We start from the raw sequence: 22,466 nt of genomic DNA, 5'->3' as shown, positions 1-22,466 counted from the left end.
ATTCCTGGAAGGCTCAAAAGACAAAGCATTCATCATTAAGCATAATTTAAACCCGATGTCATATGGTGTTTAATCTCACTTTCTTTTCATTTTATCTAATTGCCTTATTTGCCACAAGAAAGAAAGCAGTGTCATTCTCAGCTCATATGAATGGGAGCAGGGGAAGAAAGACAATAAGCTTAAAGGAGGATGAGTGGTGGGACAGCCAAATACAGAGCATGAGGGGAGTATGAAAAATGAGGATGAAAGAACACTAAAGAATGGCATGAAGAGGAGAAAGTGGGGCAAAGAAGAGAGAGGACAGTGACCAAATACTGTAGCTCAAATAGAAGAGTGAGGTGAAACTACAAGGAGAAAATCAAAACAGAGAGAAAGAGAAAGCGAGTTAGCAAGGCAATGCTAGACTTTATTCTCACAGAAAAGCAAAGGTATAAATAAAGTGAGTGGTAGAAGCACGAGTGTGTGCTTCTGTGTGTTCACGCATGTGTGTTTGTTTGTGTCCTGGCTCGACTCCCGGGAGCACACTGCCAAAGTTTCACTGGGTCTACTACTGTGCCAGGGTCAATGTAGGCACACAGACAAACATAGACACAAAATTCAGGGCATGACATCAGATTTGTCACCAATATATAAAAATAAAGCGAATCATGACACTGGATGACTTAAGAAATGAGTGAGAATATTTGAGAAGCACATGAGAGCTAAAGAGAAGCAGGCAGAAATATTGATCAGGGAAAGAGGGAGAGAGAGGAGTGTATGTGTGTGTGTGAAAAAGAGAGGGAGAGAGAGCGAGAGAGAGAGAGAGAGAGAGGGAGGGAGGATCACTGGGCTCCGCGAGCATACGAGGATCAGCAGCAACAGAATGAGACGGAGAGAGAGATAGAGTGGTAAAGAATCGGAGGAGAGCTCTACTGAGCACTAAAGGACTACCACACAGGAGTGATACACACACAGAACCAGGGCAAGACAGAAGCATGCGGACCAAAGGGGATGATAAGAAAAGGTAAGTGACTAAGAAAGCAAGAGCAAAGATATTTGTTAAAAAATAACACTGAGTGTATATGTAGTTAAGTGTATGTGTGTGTGTGCGTGTGTGTGTATAGGGGAGTGATAGCATAAAAGCCTAACATGTTTTCTTCTCGCGCTGTTATGGCCATTTGAGGAATGTTTCTGGTCTGGTAGCCCAAGGCAAATACTTTATTTTTCAAAGATGCTCATTCAAGATTTAAGGTTTTGAATGAAGGTAACTGGTTTTATGGAAGGAGGCACCAGAGAGCTAACTGGAGTGCAGGAAAAAAATCCATAGGTTAAACCTCTGGGCTACATAGATAAACATACAAACAAACAATCCAAAAAACACACAAATTTTGGCTTGGTGGATGTCTCATTCCTTACAGAGTCAGTCGTCTGCTAAAAGTGTATTTATATATCAGATGGTCTATCTGTTTTATGGAAACCTTATAAGTGTATTTTCGCAAAAAAGGAAGAAAAAAGTAGTATGATCACTGCATTAGTATCGACAGCAGATACGCTGTGTGTGTGTGTGTGTGTGTGTGTGTGTGTGTGTGGCAGGTGAGTAATCCCATCCATCTGTCACAGTAGGATTTGATTCACATGAATACGTCTGTGTGTGCTTAAGTGAGTGTGTTTCATAATGCAATATTAATTACAAGTTTTCCTTTAACAACGATTCCGAACATTCCTGTGTGTTTATGGGAATACGTGTGTGTCTTTGCTGCCCGACTAATATTAAAAGCCTCTGAACCAATCATCGGGACAGCTAGTGTAGCTTTAATGTGGGATTATAAAGCAATAACCCTTCTCTTTATACACTAATGCTGACCTCATGCATCTGTGTTTGTGTGTATGCGCGCGTTTGTTTTAAAACGATCAAATCTGTATACAGACATCTCAAACTGAGACAGTGTGGATTTATGTGACCTGTGTGCAAAATTTATATAACCTCATAACATAAATCAGGATCACAATCTGTGCATATCTGTATGTGTGTGCGTGTGTGTATGTGTTACACTATCACACAGTCCAGTCTTTCACTTGCACAAACACATCAACAAGTTGAAAAATGAAAAGAAAAATAATGTTGTTTCTAGTCCTACAGCGACATGTCTACAGGGCTACAGCAAAATAACCGCACTTGTTGAATAAATTTATTAAATTTAAATTACTCGCTTTTACTGCTGTGTGGGATGTTTAGCCAAAAACAGTTAATTGTACTCTGTTGTGAGTCATTATTGTTGCTGTAGAAGGGAATCTGTTTTCAGTTTGACTTTCTTGACTGCTTGCGCAATATTTGAACTCCTCCTCCCTCTATGTATGCTGTGTTTCCTCTGCCATAAGCTACTGCACAACCCTAAACAAGAGTCATTCCAGCTAACAAGGTGTTCTTTTCATCAAATGCTGCTCCTTTCTCCACACATGCCTTCGATAACTGCAGCCAAACAGCTCAATTTGAACTTCATCTGTCTTCGGTACTTCCTTCCAAATTGAGACTGACTTATTCAGATGTTATTTTGCATACTTAAGATGCTGAATTTGTTGTGAGAATGAAGGACGTTTTCCCCGTTCTGCCTTCTCTACATGGGTACTGTTTGTGCATCATGTCTGCACATGGAAACAGTGCATTTCTGCTGCGGCACCGTCCTGTAGGCCTTTTGTTGCCATGTGTTGGTTTTGCTTTTCCTTTTTGCCCAGCATGTACAGATTTATAAAATAAAAAAGTTTTCTTGATTTTTATAAATTTTGCATTTTCATTACCGCTATTTCAGAAAGTGGAATTTTCAAGCTGGTAGTTTGTTTTTTGTTTTTTTAGAAAAGAGTTTTTGTCAATATTCAGACAAGTATTACTATTCTAACATCATTAGTCACTGACATTGGAAAACACTTGTTTAACCTAAGTTAAACACCTTAAGTAAAACTTATCTTAAAAAAAAAAATGCCCTATTCACCTAAATGAAATAATAAATATGTCAAAGACAAGCTGGGACTCTTTTGGGTCTTTTATGAAGGGCCAAAAGCCACCGCTTAAAGGAACGGGGTGCATTGGATTTCTAAACAGCATTCAAACTCATAAGTAAAAGTAAAATGTAATTTTTCAGATCACCAGTCAGCCCTGGTGTTACCATGAAATCTGAAATAGAGGATCAATGAATCAAGAATGAATCAAGCTCTGGACTCCCAATGATGATTCTTTCTATTGAGTCAATTAAAGTCTAATGAACCGCTGATGTTATGAAACCTTAAAAGCACAAAGATGACCAAGCACACATGACAGAGCAGCATATTATCAGTTCGTGAAAAGTTAATAAGCAGATAAAACCCCCTGAAAACCACATCCATATTTGAATAAAACCCAATTTTTATCTCTGTTTTCTGCAGTGGTTGCACTCAGTTCTTCTCACTTTAACATAATATGCAATATTTTCAGGAGTGTCCAAATTTTAGCATGCCACTTTACAAAGAGCCTGTCATGGTTATTAGGAATGCACCAGAATGTTGCTAAGGCTTTTCTCTGCTCTTGTTCTGGGAAAAATAATAATGAATAGCTGATGTGTGAAGGCAGGAATTTGATTCAGGACCAATGAAATCTTTCTCGAAGATTCTTGAATATTTTCAACAATGTGCTTTATGAATTCATATTCTTTATTTACATATAAACATGTTTTCTTTGCATATGTCTAGGCCTGATTTGTTTGTAACACTCCTGAGTTGGACTTCATTTATTTGGTAATAACTTCTAACTTGTATAAACTTATACAGAAAGTAATTTATGTGTCTAGTAGTAAATGCACAAATACAGGTTCACATATTGGAAACAACTTTAGTACAGGAATTACATCTAAAATTATACACTGAGAAAACCTAATCAGTAGGTAGCTTTAAACTACATTGACTTTTATCACATTCAGTGTCTGCAGGTTCACAAATAATGGAGAGAAAGAAATAAGACATAAAAAAAGAAAGAAGAAATAAAAAGAAAGAAATAAAGAAATAAAGGTTCAGTCAGTCGACAGGAAGACAGAAAGAGGAATCCAAAGAAGTATGTACTGGCATGCACAGATGAAGTTATATGTGTGTGTGTCTGTGCATCTGTCAGTGCATCCGCACGTGCATGTCAGTGACACTTTAGCCGCTCTGCTAACCAGACACACTGTGAACAAGTGATGAGAAACAGATGAGATGCGGTGAAAGACAAAAGGACACAAAAGTCAGAATGGTGGGAAGATGGATGTGTGAAAGGGAGCGAGGGCAGCAGGGGCAACAAGATGAAGAGATGAGAGGAGGAGGAATAGATTAGGGGTTAATGATGGAGATATTGGATGGGATGTGCAGGCAGGATGAGTGATATCGAAGAGAAGAGAACAATGAGATGATAAAAAGAGTACAAAGACAAAAGGTAGTAATCAGGATGACGACAGGTGACCAAGGGGAAAAGAAAGGTGACTGGAGAAAAAAATGCTCAGAGAGAGAAGAGTACACAGTAAAAGCCAAAATGTAAACCTCTGATGATATCACACCCTATTAGCTACACTGATAAGATTTTTATGTAGTAGTGCATCTGTGGCGTCTCCTCTAACTCAAACACTTTGTTTTCCCCTCTTAGCTGACTCGGTCTAGTTTTCCACTCTATCATGTTTATCTCCTATTATTAAGTATTTGGTGCTAAATATCTCATAAATATGCTGTTTTCCTTTGGTTTCTCTGCCCCGCTGCTCAACCAGCAAACATTACTCCAGCAGACAACAAAACAAATGAATTAAATCGCCAGATGGATTTGTCAATAATGTGCTCTTGGTCTGTAATGTATTGCAGCCCTTTTCTTATTATAGGTTCCTAACAGGTTATAAATAAGCTTACAGCATTAAAACCGAATTGACTTTTTTTTCCTCTGGGGTCTTTCTGACTGGAAAAGAACATTGCTTTGAATTATTTCCTATTTGTTGCCACATACACGAGGAGTAAGGGCTGAAAGGGCTACAAGTTTTTAATAAAATCCATTGTTATGAGATCAGTTTTGTTTTTCCCACTTTGTGTCGTCGTGCCGTGCCTTTTGATTGGGGTTGCACCACGACCGAAGGTAGACATGTTTAAACATCAATACGAACCCTTTCATTCCTCTACTAGAGGGAGTCCCTGAGAAAGAAAAAAAGACTGTAATGACTTACAGTGTCTGTTTACAGTGTTCATGCACTGAACAGACTAAAACCCTTCAGATTTACTTTCAATTAGTGACATTGTTTGCCTTATCTGAGTTTCTTCTTAGACAGACGTGCGGGGAAGTCTGCCTCTCAGTTCTCTGTTTAATTTATTTTCTGCTTCTGCTTAATTTATGCATCTCTGATTCCAAACATGCAGAAACAAAAACACACACACACAAACGCAAAGTACATATACACAGAGTTTGTCCAATGTAAATTTTTCATGAACATTCAGTACACAGGGCGCCGCAGAGCATTTTCCATTTTCCTGTTGTTTGTGAAGTGGTTGGGATTTGAGTTTGTCTATAAAAACCCCAATTAAGTCCTCTTTTGCATCTTTTTTGTGTTGCTTGGAGAGCAACAGTGACCACAGTTTGCACTGCATACCTTTAAGAGGAACCTGAGTATCTCAGTTACTCTCTCATTAATATTACGCACAATCTTCCCAAAACAATTCTTCACTTAGACCCTTACTTGCTGGCTTAGTGAAATGTTTGGCTTTTTGTGTATGAACATTAGCCTTTTGTGACTTCCCTCTTTCCAGTTGAGATGCTAATTTATGGGCACTGTTCCTAAAAAATACAGCTGCTCTCAATTAAAATGCAGAATGACAACGGCTGCAGAATCAGCTGTGTATATGTCCTTTTTTATTTTGATGATTAATACCGGATTCATTTTTCTATGAGTTACCGGAAGAAGTGTTATACTGGGACACTTAACAAAGGTGAAATCACTAATTAAAAATGCAAACAAACACAAAGAGACACAGTATGTATATCATCATATTGAATTTGAGGCTGACTTCACATTTTGAAAACTACAGACAAACAGAAAATATATAGGGTACATATAGGGTACTGTGCATCAAACAGTATTGTCACAAAGCTAAAGAGGAGTCCTGCAACAGACACCCCCCACAGAGCACTGATCTCAGCATCATGGAGTCAGCCTGGGATTAAACGAGGAGACAGAACACAGTAAGACAGCCCAAATCCACAGATGAACTGTGGCAAATTCTCTAGGATGCTTGGAACACACTAACTGCTTTGAAAAATGTGAACCAATGAGAACTGGTGTGGTTTCACGGACAAGGGCGCTCATACTAAATATTGATTGTTTTTTTCCCCCATCTCCTGCATTTTGAAGAAAGTTAACTGAAAAAAAAAAGAATATTGTGGCAAAGTAATAAAAGCAATGCAAGATACTGAACAAACTTATATTTTTATATTACAATTCTTTGAGGGGAGCTTAGTATCTTGCTTGATAGCTTGTCTGCTTATTGTAGCAAAGAGTCAGAGAGATGGTCTTACAAGGTGCTCAAATATTTAAATGGCAGGTGTGGCAATCCTATCTCCTGCAGTTATCCCATACAAAATGCCTCCGCACAGTGTTTTATTTGATTTATACGTGCGAGAATATTAAATGTCTAAAAAGTATCTTCCTATCCAATATAACAGTTGTAAGAAATGGACAGAAATTATTTCTCATAAAGGTCTCTGATAGAATAAAACTTGCAGGAGGCAGAAAAAGAAGAAGAAAGAAGATGCAGCTCTCACCTCACTGTTCTAAGTCCCTCCCACCAGACATAGGGCGTCCACACTAAATAGCAGGTGTTTCACATGGAATAGAAATAGGATAATGCTGACTTTTAAGCTTCATGTGACATTTAGAACCCACTCTTCTAGCTGAAAGTTTTGCGCTTAACCCACTGCAGAGCTACATCTTACAATGTTGCTCTTTGTTCGACTTTATACTACGCCGGTTCTTGTCTGAACAGATCTGTGATCAACCAACGTCTCTCTCTGAGGAGTAGACTTGTTAAAATCCTGAAAACAAAGCTAACAGAAAGTGAAGGAGTCTGTTTCCTCTCAGACACTTTGAATTACAATATGCTGAAAGGTTATTATAGATTTTTCTTCCAGTGGCACCAAAAACACATTGCCTACCATTTAAGTTTCAAACACATGTTAAATCAGAGGTGTAAGATTAGAAAGGTTTGGCAATATATAACAGAGAAATGTTTTTGTTGCCTTGAACCCAAACAACAGTGGCTGGAGGGAAAAAAGCCTAATGAACTGCACAAAATGCACTGTGTGCCCCGTCTCAAAGGGCCAATAAAGTGCTGCGTTTGTTCTGTTCTGGTGGTGAGTGGGTGAGAGATAGTAACTGAAAGGGGTGGTGTGATTACAGAGCAGTAAAGCAACTCTCAGTCTCCCTAAAAACGCTTGCACACACGCACACACACACACACACACACACACACACACACACACACAGGGCCTGTCAATCGGCAGTTGAAAAATGAGACTCACCTTGAAACGACAGGGGACTCGATTCGCTGGAGCATTCAGCGCTCTGTTACCACTGCAAAGGCGTGGGTGCGCACTCATTCACAGACACATGTAAAAAACATGCAGGGCATCGCTGAGACTGCCTGTGTCATAGACAATGCTTTAAAAGCTCAAACCCACCGACTGGCAAATTAAACTCATTGCATGTATAAACAGATTTCATAAAAGGCTGCACCCTGTCAAGAAACTCCCTGCGGTGTTGAAAGGCTTGTATGGTCTGTGTGCGTGATGACAGATGCTCAAGCACACTTGCGGTGTTCATTGATTACTGGCAAGCAATGTGTGTGGCATCCCAGATCTTTTTTTCTTCCTTTCCTTTAATGTTTGTCTCTTCACACATCCTCCTCCTTCTCCTCCAGTCTTCTGTTTTTACTTTTATCTTTTAAAAAAGTCATTCAGATTATGAAAGGAGAAACTGATTGGAGATTTAAAGCAACTATAGAAAATTAGGCCTTCACATCTCTTCCGCTGACCCACACATACAAATGCTCGTGCGAGTCCTTCATCTTGTCCACAGTTCTGCTAATACATCTGTTCTCTCGCTGTCATCCCCTGGCCACCTGTCAGCCCTGCCTGTGCCGGCGTCTACCCTGTTATCCTCTTCAGTTGCCTCCCCTTTATCCCCCAGATGACAATGTTTCCTCCCTTTCTCCTCCCCGTTTATTTTGCACAGCCAGAGGTGAAATGTTGGTGAGAGACTACGTTTATATATAAAGAACAAAGAGGAGGCGAGAGAAGCACAGAGAAAATCAAAGGTTGCATGACAGAGATGGAAGAGAGGGTGCTGAGTGGGAAAGTGTGACAACAAACACAGCAAGTGATGAAAGAGCGATGCGAGGTTAGTGCTATCCTTTAAGATTTAAAAGAGGGGGAAGTGATTGAGAAAAAGAGAAGGGTAGAGAGTCTGAGATACACAGAGTGTGAGCTGGATTTCTGAGGATATGGTGTCACTTTCTGCCTGACATCATGCAGGTCAGGGGTGAAGAGTCAGACTTCAAAAAGGAACACACACAAAATGATGAAAGTAAGAAAGAAAGAAAAAACTTGCAGCAGGTGCTCTGCTGTCTGATGAGGCTGCTGATGGAAAGGCAAGTCAGCTGCAGTGGAATTACCTTTAGTTCACTCAGTCTGAATCCCAAGACAAGCTGCTTGACAGCTCTTATACACAATCAAACACACAAATGGGGACATATGCATGCACATATGCATCCTTCCTTTCTCTTTCTCTCTCTTTTTTGCACTCACAAACACCGGCTAGCTCTCTTCTTCTTGCTTTCCCTCTCCATCTGTTTCTCACCACAGAAATGCCATCATCATCTGCAATTTGTTTGTGCAAACAACGAATCTCAGTGCTTTTCTCATTCACCCAGTCGCTGTGCCCTGTTAAAGTTAAAGTTAAAGCTTCAGTCGTCCACTCCAGGAAAGTGATTACCACAGTTAGCACAGTAAACAATAATAAGCAGTCTGGGCTGTCAATAATGCGAGACCCCTCCCTGGCAATGTCACACTCCACAAGCGAAACACACTGTCAAGATATTTATATAAGTAGGAGCAATATGTCACTGAAACAGAAATCCTTTGATCTTTAATGCCTTATGCAGAAACCTTACATTTCAAAGCACCACTGTCACTGAAGCTCTCAAGCAATGCAGTGCACTGTGTGACACTTATTGTTTTCTATGTCTAGAAAGTTTCAGACGCAGGATGCAGGCTGAACAGTCTAAATTTAAACTGTTCCTTGTTCAGCACTTCAGCTCATGGGCAAGCCCACCAGCATCAGTATTAATATTTAATTTTTTTTAAATGAAAACTGAAAAGAGTCTGACAACCTTAATTACAGTTGCTGTCAGGGAAAAAGGGGGGGAAAAGGCTAAGATGTCAATTTTTATTCTCCTTGTGCAGTCAAAACAGCATGGGGTATTAGGCTTAGGTCATGACAGGGCATTGGTATGAGTGAATGGGTACAAGCCTCTCATTCTGAATACATATGAAATATTAGAGTAGCAGTCAGGCTCACTGCAGTTAGGATGTGTTACCTGTCCACTGGTGAGCACATAATTTTACCTGCTATAGTGCCAGAGCCGACAAGCTGTTTTAAAACTTCTCAAAACCCTGAGAAAGAATTCTTTACAATAATGAAACAATAGAAGATTTTTTTGTTTGTAATCTCATGGGTTCTTACACTATTAGGTGAACATGGCTATAGCTGATTTATTTCTCTCTCCCTCGTTCTCTCTCTCTCTATATCTTTTAGTTTTTTCCACAATTGACCGTATACAGCAAGAATCTGTGTGACATGTTGCACCAGCTGGTGTAAACTAAGCCATTCATCTTCCCTGTGTGTGTTTGATTACGTGTGTGTGTCTGTGTGTGTGTATGCAGCCAGCTTTTGCACCCCACACTGGCTGAATAGAGTGACAACGTTGTTTGTGAAGATAGAAGATAGAAGAAAAAACGAAGACACAAAGATTTCAGCCTAGATACACACACAAGCCTAATTTCATGGACAAATTACCTCACACCAGCTGCAGACCAGCTTTGTGTGCGGCAGTGAGGGATCAAAGGTGGACGGTGACTGACTTTTTAAACACAGGCGGACAAAAAGAAATTTTCTACAATATATGAGCTGGATCTGCAACAAGTTTAAAATGTATTGTTGCTTGAGTTCTGTGCAGACAGCAAATGCACTGCACTGCCATTTATCCTCAAGAGCCAAACTGTGTGTAATTACATTAGCTCAAATTAGCATAGCTCCATTAGCTAAAACGAAATATACCAGACAAATGTTCCTGCATCCACTTTTCCATGCTCTTAAATATAGTACCAGTTGGGTAAGTTATTTAAATAGCGCTCTTTTTTCTTCCTTATCTGTCTTTTTCTTTTTGATGTACCCTGCCCATATTTCCTGCAATAGCCCAAAATCCTGATATGGAAAAAAACAGTAAATATAATAGAATTCTGGCCCAGTTTCATCAGCTAATCGCAGTGACACAGTGCGCCACTGAATTACACTGAGTCAGTGATCTGAAATGATAAAGACTAAATGGCTAATTTTGCTTCTCTCCCAATCAATGCAAAAATTTTAGACTAAGCAAAATAACACAAAACAAAGATAAGACCTTAACATAATTTAGTCATGGATTAACATTAAATTTCCTTGCTTTTAAAAAATTCAGTTAAAAAAACATTTAAAATAGACCGAAGGGCACAATGTCTGTATAGATTACTAGACACAAAAGAAACATTAAACATGGAACAATGCTATAGAGTTGATCACAAAATTATTAAATTATCTTAACTCATTTGAAACATTTCCAAACTGCTTTTACGACAAATGATAACAAATGATTAGTTATAAGTCTACAAACTATTATGGAATGTAAAGAAAGAAAAAATAATTTTAAATGTGTTGTAATGTTTAAAATGAAATTAAATTAAAGTGATCCAAGCTCCTTAGATCACTTAATAAAAGAATTAAGCAGCATTTTTAAATTGACAGGATCTATAGCTCCTGTGATTTGTATGCAACTCCCAACTCTATAGAGAAACATGCAATTGCCCATAACCTACCCTGAACATATTCTATAGTCTTTTCATTCTCCTTGATGGGATTTAAAGTTTTGCCACTGTTACTCTCACCCACCTGCTAGGGTAATAAGAACTTGATAGACCTATATTGATCTGGTCAGTGTATGCTCTCAGTCGAGGTCGAAGCTTTTACACGGTGCTTTACGTGCCTAATGTCTATGTCTTCTTGCCAGTCTGACTATTTCTTGCCAGTTTCTCTTGTTTCTACCTTTGTTTCTATCATTCATTGCCTTTATTTCTTTCCTCTCTCCAGAACAAACCAGCAATGCCCAGAAAAGCAATCCAACTCATCATCTGCGGGCCTCTGGTTGGAAACTGAGAAAAGCTTTGACAGTGTCATCCAGTCGGAAGTAGCTCAAGTAATAAGATCATTAATGGAAGAAAGTTGAGAGTCTACAGCTTTATTGGATATTGAATTCCTTTCTCCAGCTCCCTAAAAACTCTTTCACATAAATTAATTTGGGTAAACAAGAGCTGGAAACATCTTGGATTGCGCTTAGATCTAATCTTGCTGGCGGCTGATGTCGCTGCTTGCCTCCATCCCTTTCAGCTCCTCAGGGGGCTGAGCAAGCCTCCAGAGGAGTATGGGCAGGAGGGTGGCTGACCCAACAAATCCAGTCCCTGCACTGGGAGTTCCCCTGGCGGGGGGGCGATGGGGCCCACTGTGCAGTGTCGGGGTGCAGACATCTCCCAGACTTCGGACTCTCCCCTCCATCAAACGCCACAGCAGCCAACCAACCAACACACCTCGGCTCCTCACCATGGCAACAGACAAAACAACAACAACAGCAGAGGCGGGGGGAGTTATCAGAAGTGACAGCAACAGTCTGCCGGTGTCAAAAGAGACATCTCAAAACGAGATCAACAGCCTGACACAGGACGACATGGGGTCACAGGGATCAGGCAGTGGAGTTTACTGCCAGATCAAAAACATACGGACAAACCCAAAGGACACGAGAGGTAAAAGGACAGCTCGGTACACAAATGGCAGTGTGGTAGCCTCTGATGTGGTGGGAGGGGTTTGCAGTGAAGCCACAGAAGGTAAGGAGCCTGCCCAAGAGAGGAGAAGGGTGCAGTCTCTACGAGGGGAGGGTCATCGCACGGTGTTAAAGACAGTAAGCGTTTGTACAACTGTGCACGCCACCCCACCTCGGCCCTGCAGAGTAATGACGACTTCTCCGCCTCGCCTTTGTGGGACATGTGGGAGGAGACGATCTCAGATTTCGCCGTGCACTGGTGCATGTCGCAGGAGGGCAGTTAATCAAATAACAGCTAGCCAGACTTTACCTAATCCGCCACGGAAACCGCCTGTGGCTCCTAATCAGTCAAGAAAAGACTCTGCTACTATGAACTCCCAGTCTTGCACCAAAAAAACAGACACAGCCAACACACAGCAACACACATCAGTAAAGACTACTCAATTATCACAGCTGTCGCACACTATACCAAAAGCGCACAGTTCACACTCAAACCACGCAACACACACTCAGAACAAAGCCAAAGATTCACAGCAGCACATGAGGCCACACTCTGCAGAATTTACCTCTTACAAGGACTCCTCCACGCAGACAACAGATACACAAAGTAACACAGATAGGACCACAGCTGACATGCATACACAACAAACACACACGCCAACTTTAGAGGTGATAAAATCACACTCAAATGATGAACGCAGTCAAGTTGTGGCTCAAGGCCAACGCACTGATGAAGAGTCACATCAGAACACAGTAGCCCGTATTGCTTTGAAGTCTCCAGCTCCTTCCTGTCACAGTAGCTCAAAATCTAGCACCACCCCACCTCTTCCACCAAAAAATTGTCCTCTATCCACTCAGTCCAAACCAGCCACATCTGTAGCGCAAAACGAAACCCAGGAGACCACAAACGTACCGAAACGATCCTTAGAACGGATCAAACTCAAGGACTACACAAATCAGAAGAGCAAATCATTCGATGACCACACTCTGCCTTGTAAGACTCATATGAAAGCACAATGCAATGGGGCACCGGGAGGACTTCTGGACGGACATGCAGTACAAGCACCACGTGGATTGGAGAAGCAGCTGCAGAGTGTGGAGGAGAACCTGCTGTCCAATCAGGAGAAGATAAAGGTGCTTCTCAACGTGATTCAAGACTTGGAGAAGAGCAAAGCCTTCACTGAAGGGTGAGAGAAGGGACTTAGGAAGGAAAATAACTTGAAGAGAGAAGGGGAAATAGGGGAATGGAAGAAGGTAAGAAGGAAAGGAAGAGGATAATCTGAGAATAAAGTGTGAAATGAAGAAACATAGATGTCAAGACAGAATGAAAAAGGGAGTGATAAAAAGAGATAACACATGTAAAAGGAGTGGTAGAGGCATTCACCGCGTGAGCAAATGTTTAAGCAAGAGGGAGGTGATAAAGATGAGAAAGAGGGGTAGAAGAGAGGGTGCACTGTGAGTGAAAGAGATTAATAACAGAGTATTTTTAAGTTTTTATAGCTGGCAGGCTTTCAATACAGTATATTAGATTTTTAAATGCCACCAGTGTGGAGATCCAATGTGTGTACACATGTTTGGAGAGAGTTGATACCTACCAGCAGGAGGTCAGTGTTGGCTTTCTTGCATTTCCTTTGAGTTTGAGAGCATGTAGCCCCAAACAGACACTACTTCTAAGCAAACAGAACTAATCAGTTACTCTTTCTCTCCCCTGCTAAATCTTTGATTCTTAATTTCCTCCTCCCTGGCCACATGTTCTTCCTCTTCCCTCCACACATAACAGCTGGTCTTTCAAAAATCCCCCTCTTCTCCACTGCTTCTTAACCCGCTTTTAGTAATTTATCCCTCTCTTCACCATCAGCCACACACCTTTCTTTGGTGCATTTTTAATTAATACCTTCCCACTCCTTATCTTTCGCTACACACTTCACCGTAAAGTATGAATCATATCTTCAACTAACAACTGTGAATCACTCCTGTGCCTTCTCATCTTCCCCCCTTCTCCTCTCCCAACAACCTGTCCATCACTCTTCCCTGCTGTCAGATCTTTGCTGTCACACTGTTTTGTTTTGCTTCCTATTCTTCACCTCTTCACCACCCTCTTCCATTTCACCATTAAGTTAAAGTCTGCACCTTTTTTTCCCCACCCATAACCATTACCTCTCAACTATCCTAAAACTGATGATTCTCCATCATCACCTAAACTCCCTGTGTACATGGTTTATTCTCTCCCATCCCTCCTTATTTTTGTCCAGCGTTAAGAGAGGTCTCTGGCTGCAGTCTAATCCCTATCAGATTACCTTGCAATTAATCTTTAAGCTGCACAATAAGACACATAAAATCAGTATTCCAGCTGTCTTACCCCATCTTTGTTGCTGTATAATGTGCATTCATGCTTCTGTTGTGTGTAAAGGCTTTTTTGGGAGGATGCCCATGTATCATGCTAAGAGTGAGAGAAAAACAGACAGACAGAAGAGAGAGGGTGAAAGATAGCTATTGAAAGATAGGAAGACATTAAAAGAATGAACATTAAGAGAAGCAGCAAGTAATAGAGGGACTGCATGAATCTGGTGCTGTGCCAGAAATGAAAGGACTCTAAGTGGGCTGCTGTGATAAAAGTGTCGGCTGAGCTAAAAGGTTGTCGCTGTGCTCAGCTCCTTGTCTCGTTTCTCTCCTGAAGCAAAAACTCGTCTTCTCATGCTGTTGTTGTCGTCTTTGATAAAGACTGGTGGGGGAGAAAAATGATGCCAGTTACACAGTCTCACTCCATGTAATTAAAATGTCAATTTTATTGACATAAATCAGTTACTTTTTTCTCTAAATGGTTCAACTGAAGGCCAGCCAAAATACCTTGGCAAAATAAAGTATTTTAATTGGGAGGCAGGCAGTACAAGCCTAACAGATATTTTTAAATTCCAGCTTATTTTCTAACATGTAAAGAGTGTCCTTGGCTCTGTAGTCTCTTTAGTCTTGTTCAGCCTTGATGCAGTTGGCATGTGTGCTCTGCTGTTCAAACTAGCCATCTAAAATGAAAGACAATAAGCTTACTTTCACTATGCCTCTAATTTAAGGTAATAATATCTGTGCTATGTGACGTGTGGCTCAAAACCTGATGTACCAAGACAGTTGCTGCAATTTTTTTTTTCTGCATAGAATAGTAAACAGGCAGGTACTCAACCATTGGGGCAATCCTGGTAATGTCCTGAATAGTGTTACTGGGGCACATTGTATGCACTAAACATCACAACTATTTTGTGCCCTTTGACAACACGTAGACAGCATGTCTGTTGTTGCTGCACTGGGTACGTGTCCATGGAGAGAGAAATAACAATTCTGACACCAGCGTGACACCGCCACGAAAAGCCCAGCCTGCTGTTTGTGCAAAATAATCTTTCACTATTACAAAAATGAATATTGTTGAAGCTTGGCAGGATTTCTTTCCTTTTTTGTTGAAGTAGCGGATCTAAAAATCATATATGCTAATGATTAAAGCAATGGTAAATATATCAGAGTGGTTTACTTAAGCGGATTATAACAAACAACGCATGCACTGTATGCCTACATAGAATTTTGTTTAGATCATTACCAATCAAAACACTACAGCAAAAATTAAAAACCAGACGTGTAACTGCCATCAGCATTCACGGCTCTGTTCAGTCAAACTGCTTTCATGTGTGTAAACGTTTTACATTTGTTGTTTCTGCAGTCGCAGCTCATACAGAACTGGTCAGGACATAAACAACTGCCCCACCTGCCAAAAGACAGCCTGCATCATCTACAGGTAACCTAATAAAGATAATGAGCTTACTGTATTATATAACACACCAATGACAACTAATTCTTACCTGGAGCTTTAGAAATAGCCATGAAACTTCTGTAAAACTGCATGCCTCTCGTAGGATGCAATTTCCCATTGTTATTTCTTCAGCCTTTCCAGGTTTTTATCACTTATTCAGCTTTTTTTGTTTCATTACCCTTTCTTCCTGACACCCTGCTGTCGCTGCCCTTTTCTTCCACTCTGATTATTGTACCACTCATACCATACACTATTATAAGGAAAAAGAGACTAAGAGTGATTGCTCTTATAAATATTAAAATTAATACTTGCTGTACTTTGCAGATTAGTAAAAGATGCTCTACCAAGGGAGGATATTTACACACAAAAGAATGTTCTGTGCAAACAAGGATATTAATTCAACATCTAAATGATCAGTCCAGTTATCTCATGCTTGACTGACCTAAATAACTAACTGCATTCTTAGATCCTCAGCAACTTGCAGAACTGCACTGCCTCTTATCGCATACTGTACTTTAATCCTCCTGTTAGCTCCACATATTCCTTCTCTCTCTCACAAATGTTCACATAAACATTTCCATTACATCCCACTAAAATCTCTGTCATTTCCTCTTTTTTTAAACAAACTCCTGTCTACATCTGTGCCTCATTCTGTCTGTCAATCGCCAAAGCTCTAATCACCTCAGTGTGCCCCACTTTCACCCTCTACTCTTTCTCTGCACTGCTCACATAAGCTGGAAATGTAGGTTGCATGTAGCTTCATGGATAAAACTAAAAGAAAAGAAGTATTTACAGACCAAAGCTAGGCTTGAAGTTAATTCTGCTTGTTTACAATCACATACAAATCTCCCTCGCAGGCCTCGAGGGGATAAAGACAAGTTTTGCGGGGTCTTTACCTCTTCAGTTCTCTTTAACTCTCAAAGCTACTTGCCTCAAAGCAGCCCCACCTCTGCATCTCGCTCTTGTTTTGACTTTCCATTTCTCTGTCAGTTAATCTCTTCTTTGCATCCAGTTTTCTGTTTCCCCTCATCTCATTTTTTGTTCCCTTGATCCTAATTAACACAGCAAAATCCTTATCCCAGTAAGTAGCAATGAGCACCAAGGGAGAAAGCTGCCACATGGCAACATGCTCATCCATATCCACACATATATACACACATTGATTTCCACCACTACTTTACATAGTGAGACAAATGCACTTATATGCAAGCTCCTTTGTTCACACAGTAAAGAATCATCTTCCACGTTGTGGAATATCTTAAATGGGGACTGCTTTTAAGAGAAAACAAGGCATTTGACTTCAGCCTTGCAAAACACTGACAGTAATTATACAACAGCCTGATTAACTACTGCAAATGCTTTAATGACAAGACAACCTGCATTATGCAACAATTCACTTAAGCAGAAAAACATAAACACTTCCAAAAATGATTTTGAACTGTTTGACTAAATAAGCACTTTCAGAAGCATTTCCACGCAGACTGTGAAAACTTGATGGAAGACAAGCAGAACAACTGAACGTGCTAAACCTAGATATTAGCGGTTTATGAAATTAGCAGAAAATTAGTGTTTACAGAACAAAACATACTATTATCTTCTTGTACTACAAATAAACCCCCTCAGTAGTCTAGTAGCATACATTGCACAAAGAAACGTGTCATTACATAGTCATACAATGTCTAACATTAGCCAGACATGGAAGTCTTCAAAATGTGAGGCTTTCGAATATTTCGGGGAGATACTTTACATGACCTGGAACAATCCTGGTCTCTGGTGTATGCACTTCTCACATTATTATAGTCCACCTTTCTCTCTTCTCAGCTTCTAAGATTTTCTCTCCTGCTCTACTTTCTTATTGTCTTAATTGCACACATGCAAATACAAACAGGATAATTAATCCAGCACAAAGGGAAATCAGCTTTTATTTGATTCATGTGCATACACATTTCAAACAAACAAAAAAAAGAATATATTTCATGTGCTTTGAAATATGTTAATGACTTGGACTGAAAGGCAGATTCTCCAGCCTAGTCATATTTCTTCTCGTGTCAGTATGAGTTTGTTTCAAAAACAGGGGTGGAAAAAAAGAAAATCAGCATCTTTATTGTGACATACACACAGAGAAGTCACAACTACACGAGCTCTGTTTGTTTGATTGGACAATAATGGCCTTATCAAAACCCTAGAGGACTCTGGGTAAAGAGGAGTGGAGGAGTGGCATAAGAGACACCCAGGCAGAGGATGAATTACGTGTGGGACTAAAACATTCATCCTAATGATCTGTGGTGAAAAAAAGAGCTTTTGACGTGGGCTGACTGCCTGAAGATGTTTTGCCATCGTCTGTTTTAATTAATCTTTACAATGAGAGACAAGAGGGAGAGGAACTTCTGACAGCTCCTCTGTTTTTCCTCCCAAAGCTTAAACAGCTGAAACAAGCAGAACAAAACACATATGCGCACCTAGAAACTAAAAGTATTCTAATACACACACAAGTCTCAAATTTAAACTGATGTATTAAGCAAACAAACCAAAACTTTAGCCCTGATCTCCACATGTTACACCTCATTTTAAAAACATAATAAAGGTTTTGGGTTTAGCTGTGTCTCGCAGGGATGAAAGACGCCGTAGCACGCAGTCATACATGCACGTAAAAAGATGCTGAAGGTGACAGCTTACACAACGAATTAAGAATAGCAGCTTTCGCAGCTGTGCAGTAAATCCACGAAAAATTGTGAGGGAGTGAAATAGGTATGGGTAGAGAGAGGTAGAGAGCTATACTGAGGTTTTGAGACAAGGGGACGTATAGAGAGACCTGACATGGAAAAAGCTTTAGTTTCTAAAACAAGACACACTGTACCGTAAGTGGATGTGGGGCAGGTGCCATCCTTTATCTTTCTTTATATGTATGCTGTGTGGCTTTGTTTGTGTATATGTGTCTCGGTAGATCTTCTTTATCAATTATTCATGCGGCCATCTCCATTCCTCTGTGCCCACCCAAGCTTTTACTTTCTCCTATATTCACTCATTCCGTCTCTCCCTCCATCACTGCGCACTTTCTCGGATAGCCGAGACCTTGCTGCCCTCCCCTCTTCATATCTCTAGTGGCACTCATCTTGTCCTTCTTTACTTCCCTGTCTTTTTTTGTTTCCTCTTTTACTATGCAGTGACCTCTCTGCCCTGTTTTATTAAAGGTCGCCTTTCTTTCATTTAGCCATCCTTCGATCTCCCCGAAGATTCTGTCTCTTTCCTTTCTTCTTTCATAAGTCTCTGCATGTTTTTCTTTTACTCTCACTCAGCCGTGGGCTTTTGAGGAAGATGTATGGAGATGGCAGGGGAGCACGTCTGTGTTTGTATATTATATGTTTTTGAGTGTGTGTGTGTGTGTGTGTGTGTGTGTGTGTGTGTGTGTGTGTGTGTGTGAGTGTGTGTGTGTGTGTGTGTGATGTGTGTGTGTGTGTGTGTGTGTGTGTGTGTGTCTGTTTGCTGGCATACAAAAAGAGGGAAGGACTGGTAGTTGTCTCCGATCTGCCTGTTATTTCGGTACCATCCAACTGTCAACAACAGAGCCAGACCCTATGTAGCTCCACCCATATAATCCAGCTCAGCACACACACACACACACACACACACACACACACACACACACACACACACACGTTACCAAATGGAGGGAGAAACTCAGAGTCTGCTACACTATGACCTGCAGCGATGGGCACTTCAGAGAGATGGTGAGGGAAAAAGAGCACAAGCGAGATGAGGGGTGGAGGGGGAATGGGAGCATAGAAAAAGTAAGCCACGAGGGTCTGCTTTGAACATAGAAGAGTAAAAAAGTTCCTCCATTGCTCCTTCTTTTAGCTCCTCCATTGTGCAAATGCTCTTCTTCTTTCCTACTCTCTTTTTCGTTCTCCTCCCACTCCTCTCATCTCACCAGCCTGTGATCTACTGGTGCATGAGTGCAAAAGAATACTATAGATGTGAAAAGAGTACTGAGCTGAGACACGTGTGAAAGAGTGTGTGGGCTGATGGCGCGTACACCAAAATTAAGAACATATGAGTTTAAACCTCCATAAAAACTGCATTATGGACAGTATTTAAGGTGTTGTCAGCATTTCTTGATGTCACTAGGTCACCTTAGCTTAGCTGTCTCTAAACCCCTCTCTTTCTAATCTCTCTTTCTGCCCAGTAGACTTCCTCTTGTTTTACACAGCTGTTCACCATCTCCCTTTAACCCCTACATTTACGGTATTCTCTTTTTGTGAGAAAGGAACTGAATTTAAAAAACAAACAAACATCTGGCTTGGTTCACATTAGCTCAGTCTCTAAATCATGCTTATAATGTTTCTCACTCATCTTTGTCTCCTTCCTCTTCAACTGCCTTCTCTATTTCTCTCTCTCTTCCAGTGTGGAGCATGATTTTAGACAGCAGGAGGGACGTTTCCAGGGGGTTATAGAGGCCCTAGAGGGGGAATATGATGTGCCTGCACCAACTCTGACCAAGCCGACGCCAGCCCCGGCATCCTCCAGTCGCCCCAGTACCAAGGCACGGGTCAAGAAACTGCGCAAGAAGTGTTTCTGGTGGCTCTAAGCTCTAAGAGTTGGAAAAGCCACAACTGGCCTTCTGGGCAGCAGGTGCAGGAGCGGATTATATTTCAGGGGATCCAAGATGTTGCGGAGTAAAGCATGTGGGTGTGCACTGAGCTTAAGTTTAAATTCAGAAGGTGATCTTTTCTGAGCAGAAAACATGGACTGTGAATGGCACATTTTCCACAGTAACCAATCCTGAGCCCTGTACACCGGTGACAAGGTAGAAAAAAAAAGGAAATGTGATGAGGCTGTTAAACTTTCTTGACTGCTTGGGAGGAAGAAGGTGAAATTGGCAGAAACCAGTATTTGCTGGCTAATTTGAGATTACATTTCGCCTGACAGTGAGGACAGTGTTTTTCAATAACAAATCTGCTGCAGACAGATGAAGCATTGTCACTCTAGACAGCATACAGTTTGTCACTTGGCTCAGTGGCTATTTCAACAGATGGACAGATGTACGAGCTGGGAATGAATCGTTATAACAGTTTTGGATAAATTACAGCAATAAGCAGGGGAATGTAAATGAATGTGAAAAACAAAGGAATATAAAAATTAATTTGAATGCTATGTTTTTGGATGGCTGGACAGACATAATTTGAATGTAGCAACAACTGAAGCACTTGAAGGATATCATGGGAAAACAAGCTGATGAACTGTCTGGACACACAGCTTGCTCACTGAGTCATCAGGATTTCACAGGGAAAGTACAGATTGTATTAAGAATACATTAACAGACAATGTGATACACAGCTGATTGAAGACTGACAGCCTTTGTCAGATAATTAAAATTTCTGTCAACCCTGAGTGACAGAGTAATCGATTCTCTCCTTTATTATCATCCAAAATGGAAGTGTTTTGCTGCAGTCTCAATTGTGTTTCAAGGATCTTTACACACGTGTGCATTCGAACGCATGCACTTAGTGGCATTGACAAGCGGGCATCAGTTTACACATAAAGCATACTCACTGAAATACAAACAACTGACTCCTCTCTCACACAGTAAACACTCAATACATTTGTGAACCAGTGCAAACTAAGAACAGACCTGTCAATCCATTTTAATGACTGGCCTGTTTAAATGTTGAGTATCAATATACAATGTATACAGTAGGCACCAATGAATTGTTGTTTTTCAAAATTTACCATTGCACAAATTGTGCAGGTGAGTGCTGTGTTGGTACAACACAATGTGAAGCTTTAGAGAACAGGAAGATAACCAGAAAAATTAATTTAAAAAAACCTGAAAAGGTTCAATCTCTTTCTTAATACCAACAGCACACTTCAACTTAGTCATGTAAAATATATCAGACAATCATTTCAATAATATAGGTGTTCTGTAGCATTCAGGCCACACTTGCCCTCCTAATCAACAAATATTAGTGCTAAACTTTAAATTTAGGTTAACAAAATATACAAAATGAGTCACTAAGGGTGAAGAGTTTTTGAAGATTTTTTTCCCAAAGGGAAACAATATATTTGTAAAAGCATAGCACAACTGGTAGATAAACAGAAATTTTTGCAAACAGCATTCATCTGGACATTAATTTTGTACACACAGACACACACACACAGAGCATTCACAACCTGCTTTGTTCACAGCAGTTTAGAGCTTAACAACTGATCTCACAAGGGCGTCCTTCAACTGCTTATGGCTGTACAGTTGCCACCAAATACAATCCTGGATGATACTACACTTAGTAATTAACCAGTTTATGCGCAAAATGCTCTGTCCCTGCATTTTCTTAAGCTTTCCCATGACAGTGTGTGAGCCCTCACGATCCCTCTTGTATGTGCAATAAAATTGTGTATTTTAAACAAAATACTCTGCTGTCAACATATTTTGTGTTTCAAAAACAAACTGAATACCATAGCGGAGTAAATTAAGGTGCTTTCTTGCAAATCCTTTTTGATAAACATGGTATCAGCAGGGAAAATATGTCAAGGACGCAAGACAGAA

General features: G+C 40.5%; 2 protein-coding genes across 3 annotated transcripts in view; one reads left to right on the top strand and one right to left on the bottom strand.

Moving 5' to 3' along the window:
- The window catches only part of LOC102306027 (dedicator of cytokinesis protein 2), a 94,792-nt gene that overhangs the window by 28,727 nt on the left and 43,599 nt on the right, over positions 1 to 22,466 (bottom strand). The gene's annotated exons all lie outside the window — the stretch shown is intronic.
- insyn2b (inhibitory synaptic factor family member 2B) lies at positions 847 to 22,445 on the top strand. Of its 2 annotated transcripts, XM_005913488.3 has the most exons (4): positions 847 to 1,003; positions 11,409 to 13,319; positions 15,836 to 15,910; positions 20,327 to 22,445. In XM_005913488.3, the coding sequence occupies exons 2-4, from the start codon at positions 11,740 to 11,742 to the stop codon at positions 20,508 to 20,510; spliced, it is 1,839 nt and encodes a 612-aa protein (XP_005913550.1). In that variant the 5' UTR covers positions 847 to 1,003; positions 11,409 to 11,739; the 3' UTR covers positions 20,511 to 22,445. The 2 variants fall into 2 exon arrangements, with proteins under 2 accessions (XP_005913550.1, XP_042077913.1); XM_042221979.1 differs by having other exon boundaries at positions 847 to 13,319.

The sequence above is a fragment of the Haplochromis burtoni genome, unplaced genomic scaffold, assembly GCF_018398535.1.
Source record: "Haplochromis burtoni strain Fernald_Lab_line unplaced genomic scaffold, NCSU_Asbu1 Contig_4, whole genome shotgun sequence".
Taxonomy (NCBI): Eukaryota; Metazoa; Chordata; class Actinopteri; order Cichliformes; family Cichlidae; genus Haplochromis; species Haplochromis burtoni.
This window is presented reverse-complemented; position numbering and strand designations above follow the sequence as displayed.

Bases quoted from the DNA above. Each gene is read 5' to 3' on its own strand.
- insyn2b (XM_005913488.3), top strand. From the start codon at position 11,740: ATGGGCAGGAGGGTGGCTGACCCAACAAATCCAGTCCCTGCACTGGGA. The intron at 13,320-15,835 runs GTGAGAGAAGGG...TTGTTTCTGCAG, and splicing joins AGCAAAGCCTTCACTGAAGG to TCGCAGCTCATACAGAACTG. The intron at 15,911-20,326 runs GTAACCTAATAA...TCTCTCTTCCAG, and splicing joins ACAGCCTGCATCATCTACAG to TGTGGAGCATGATTTTAGAC.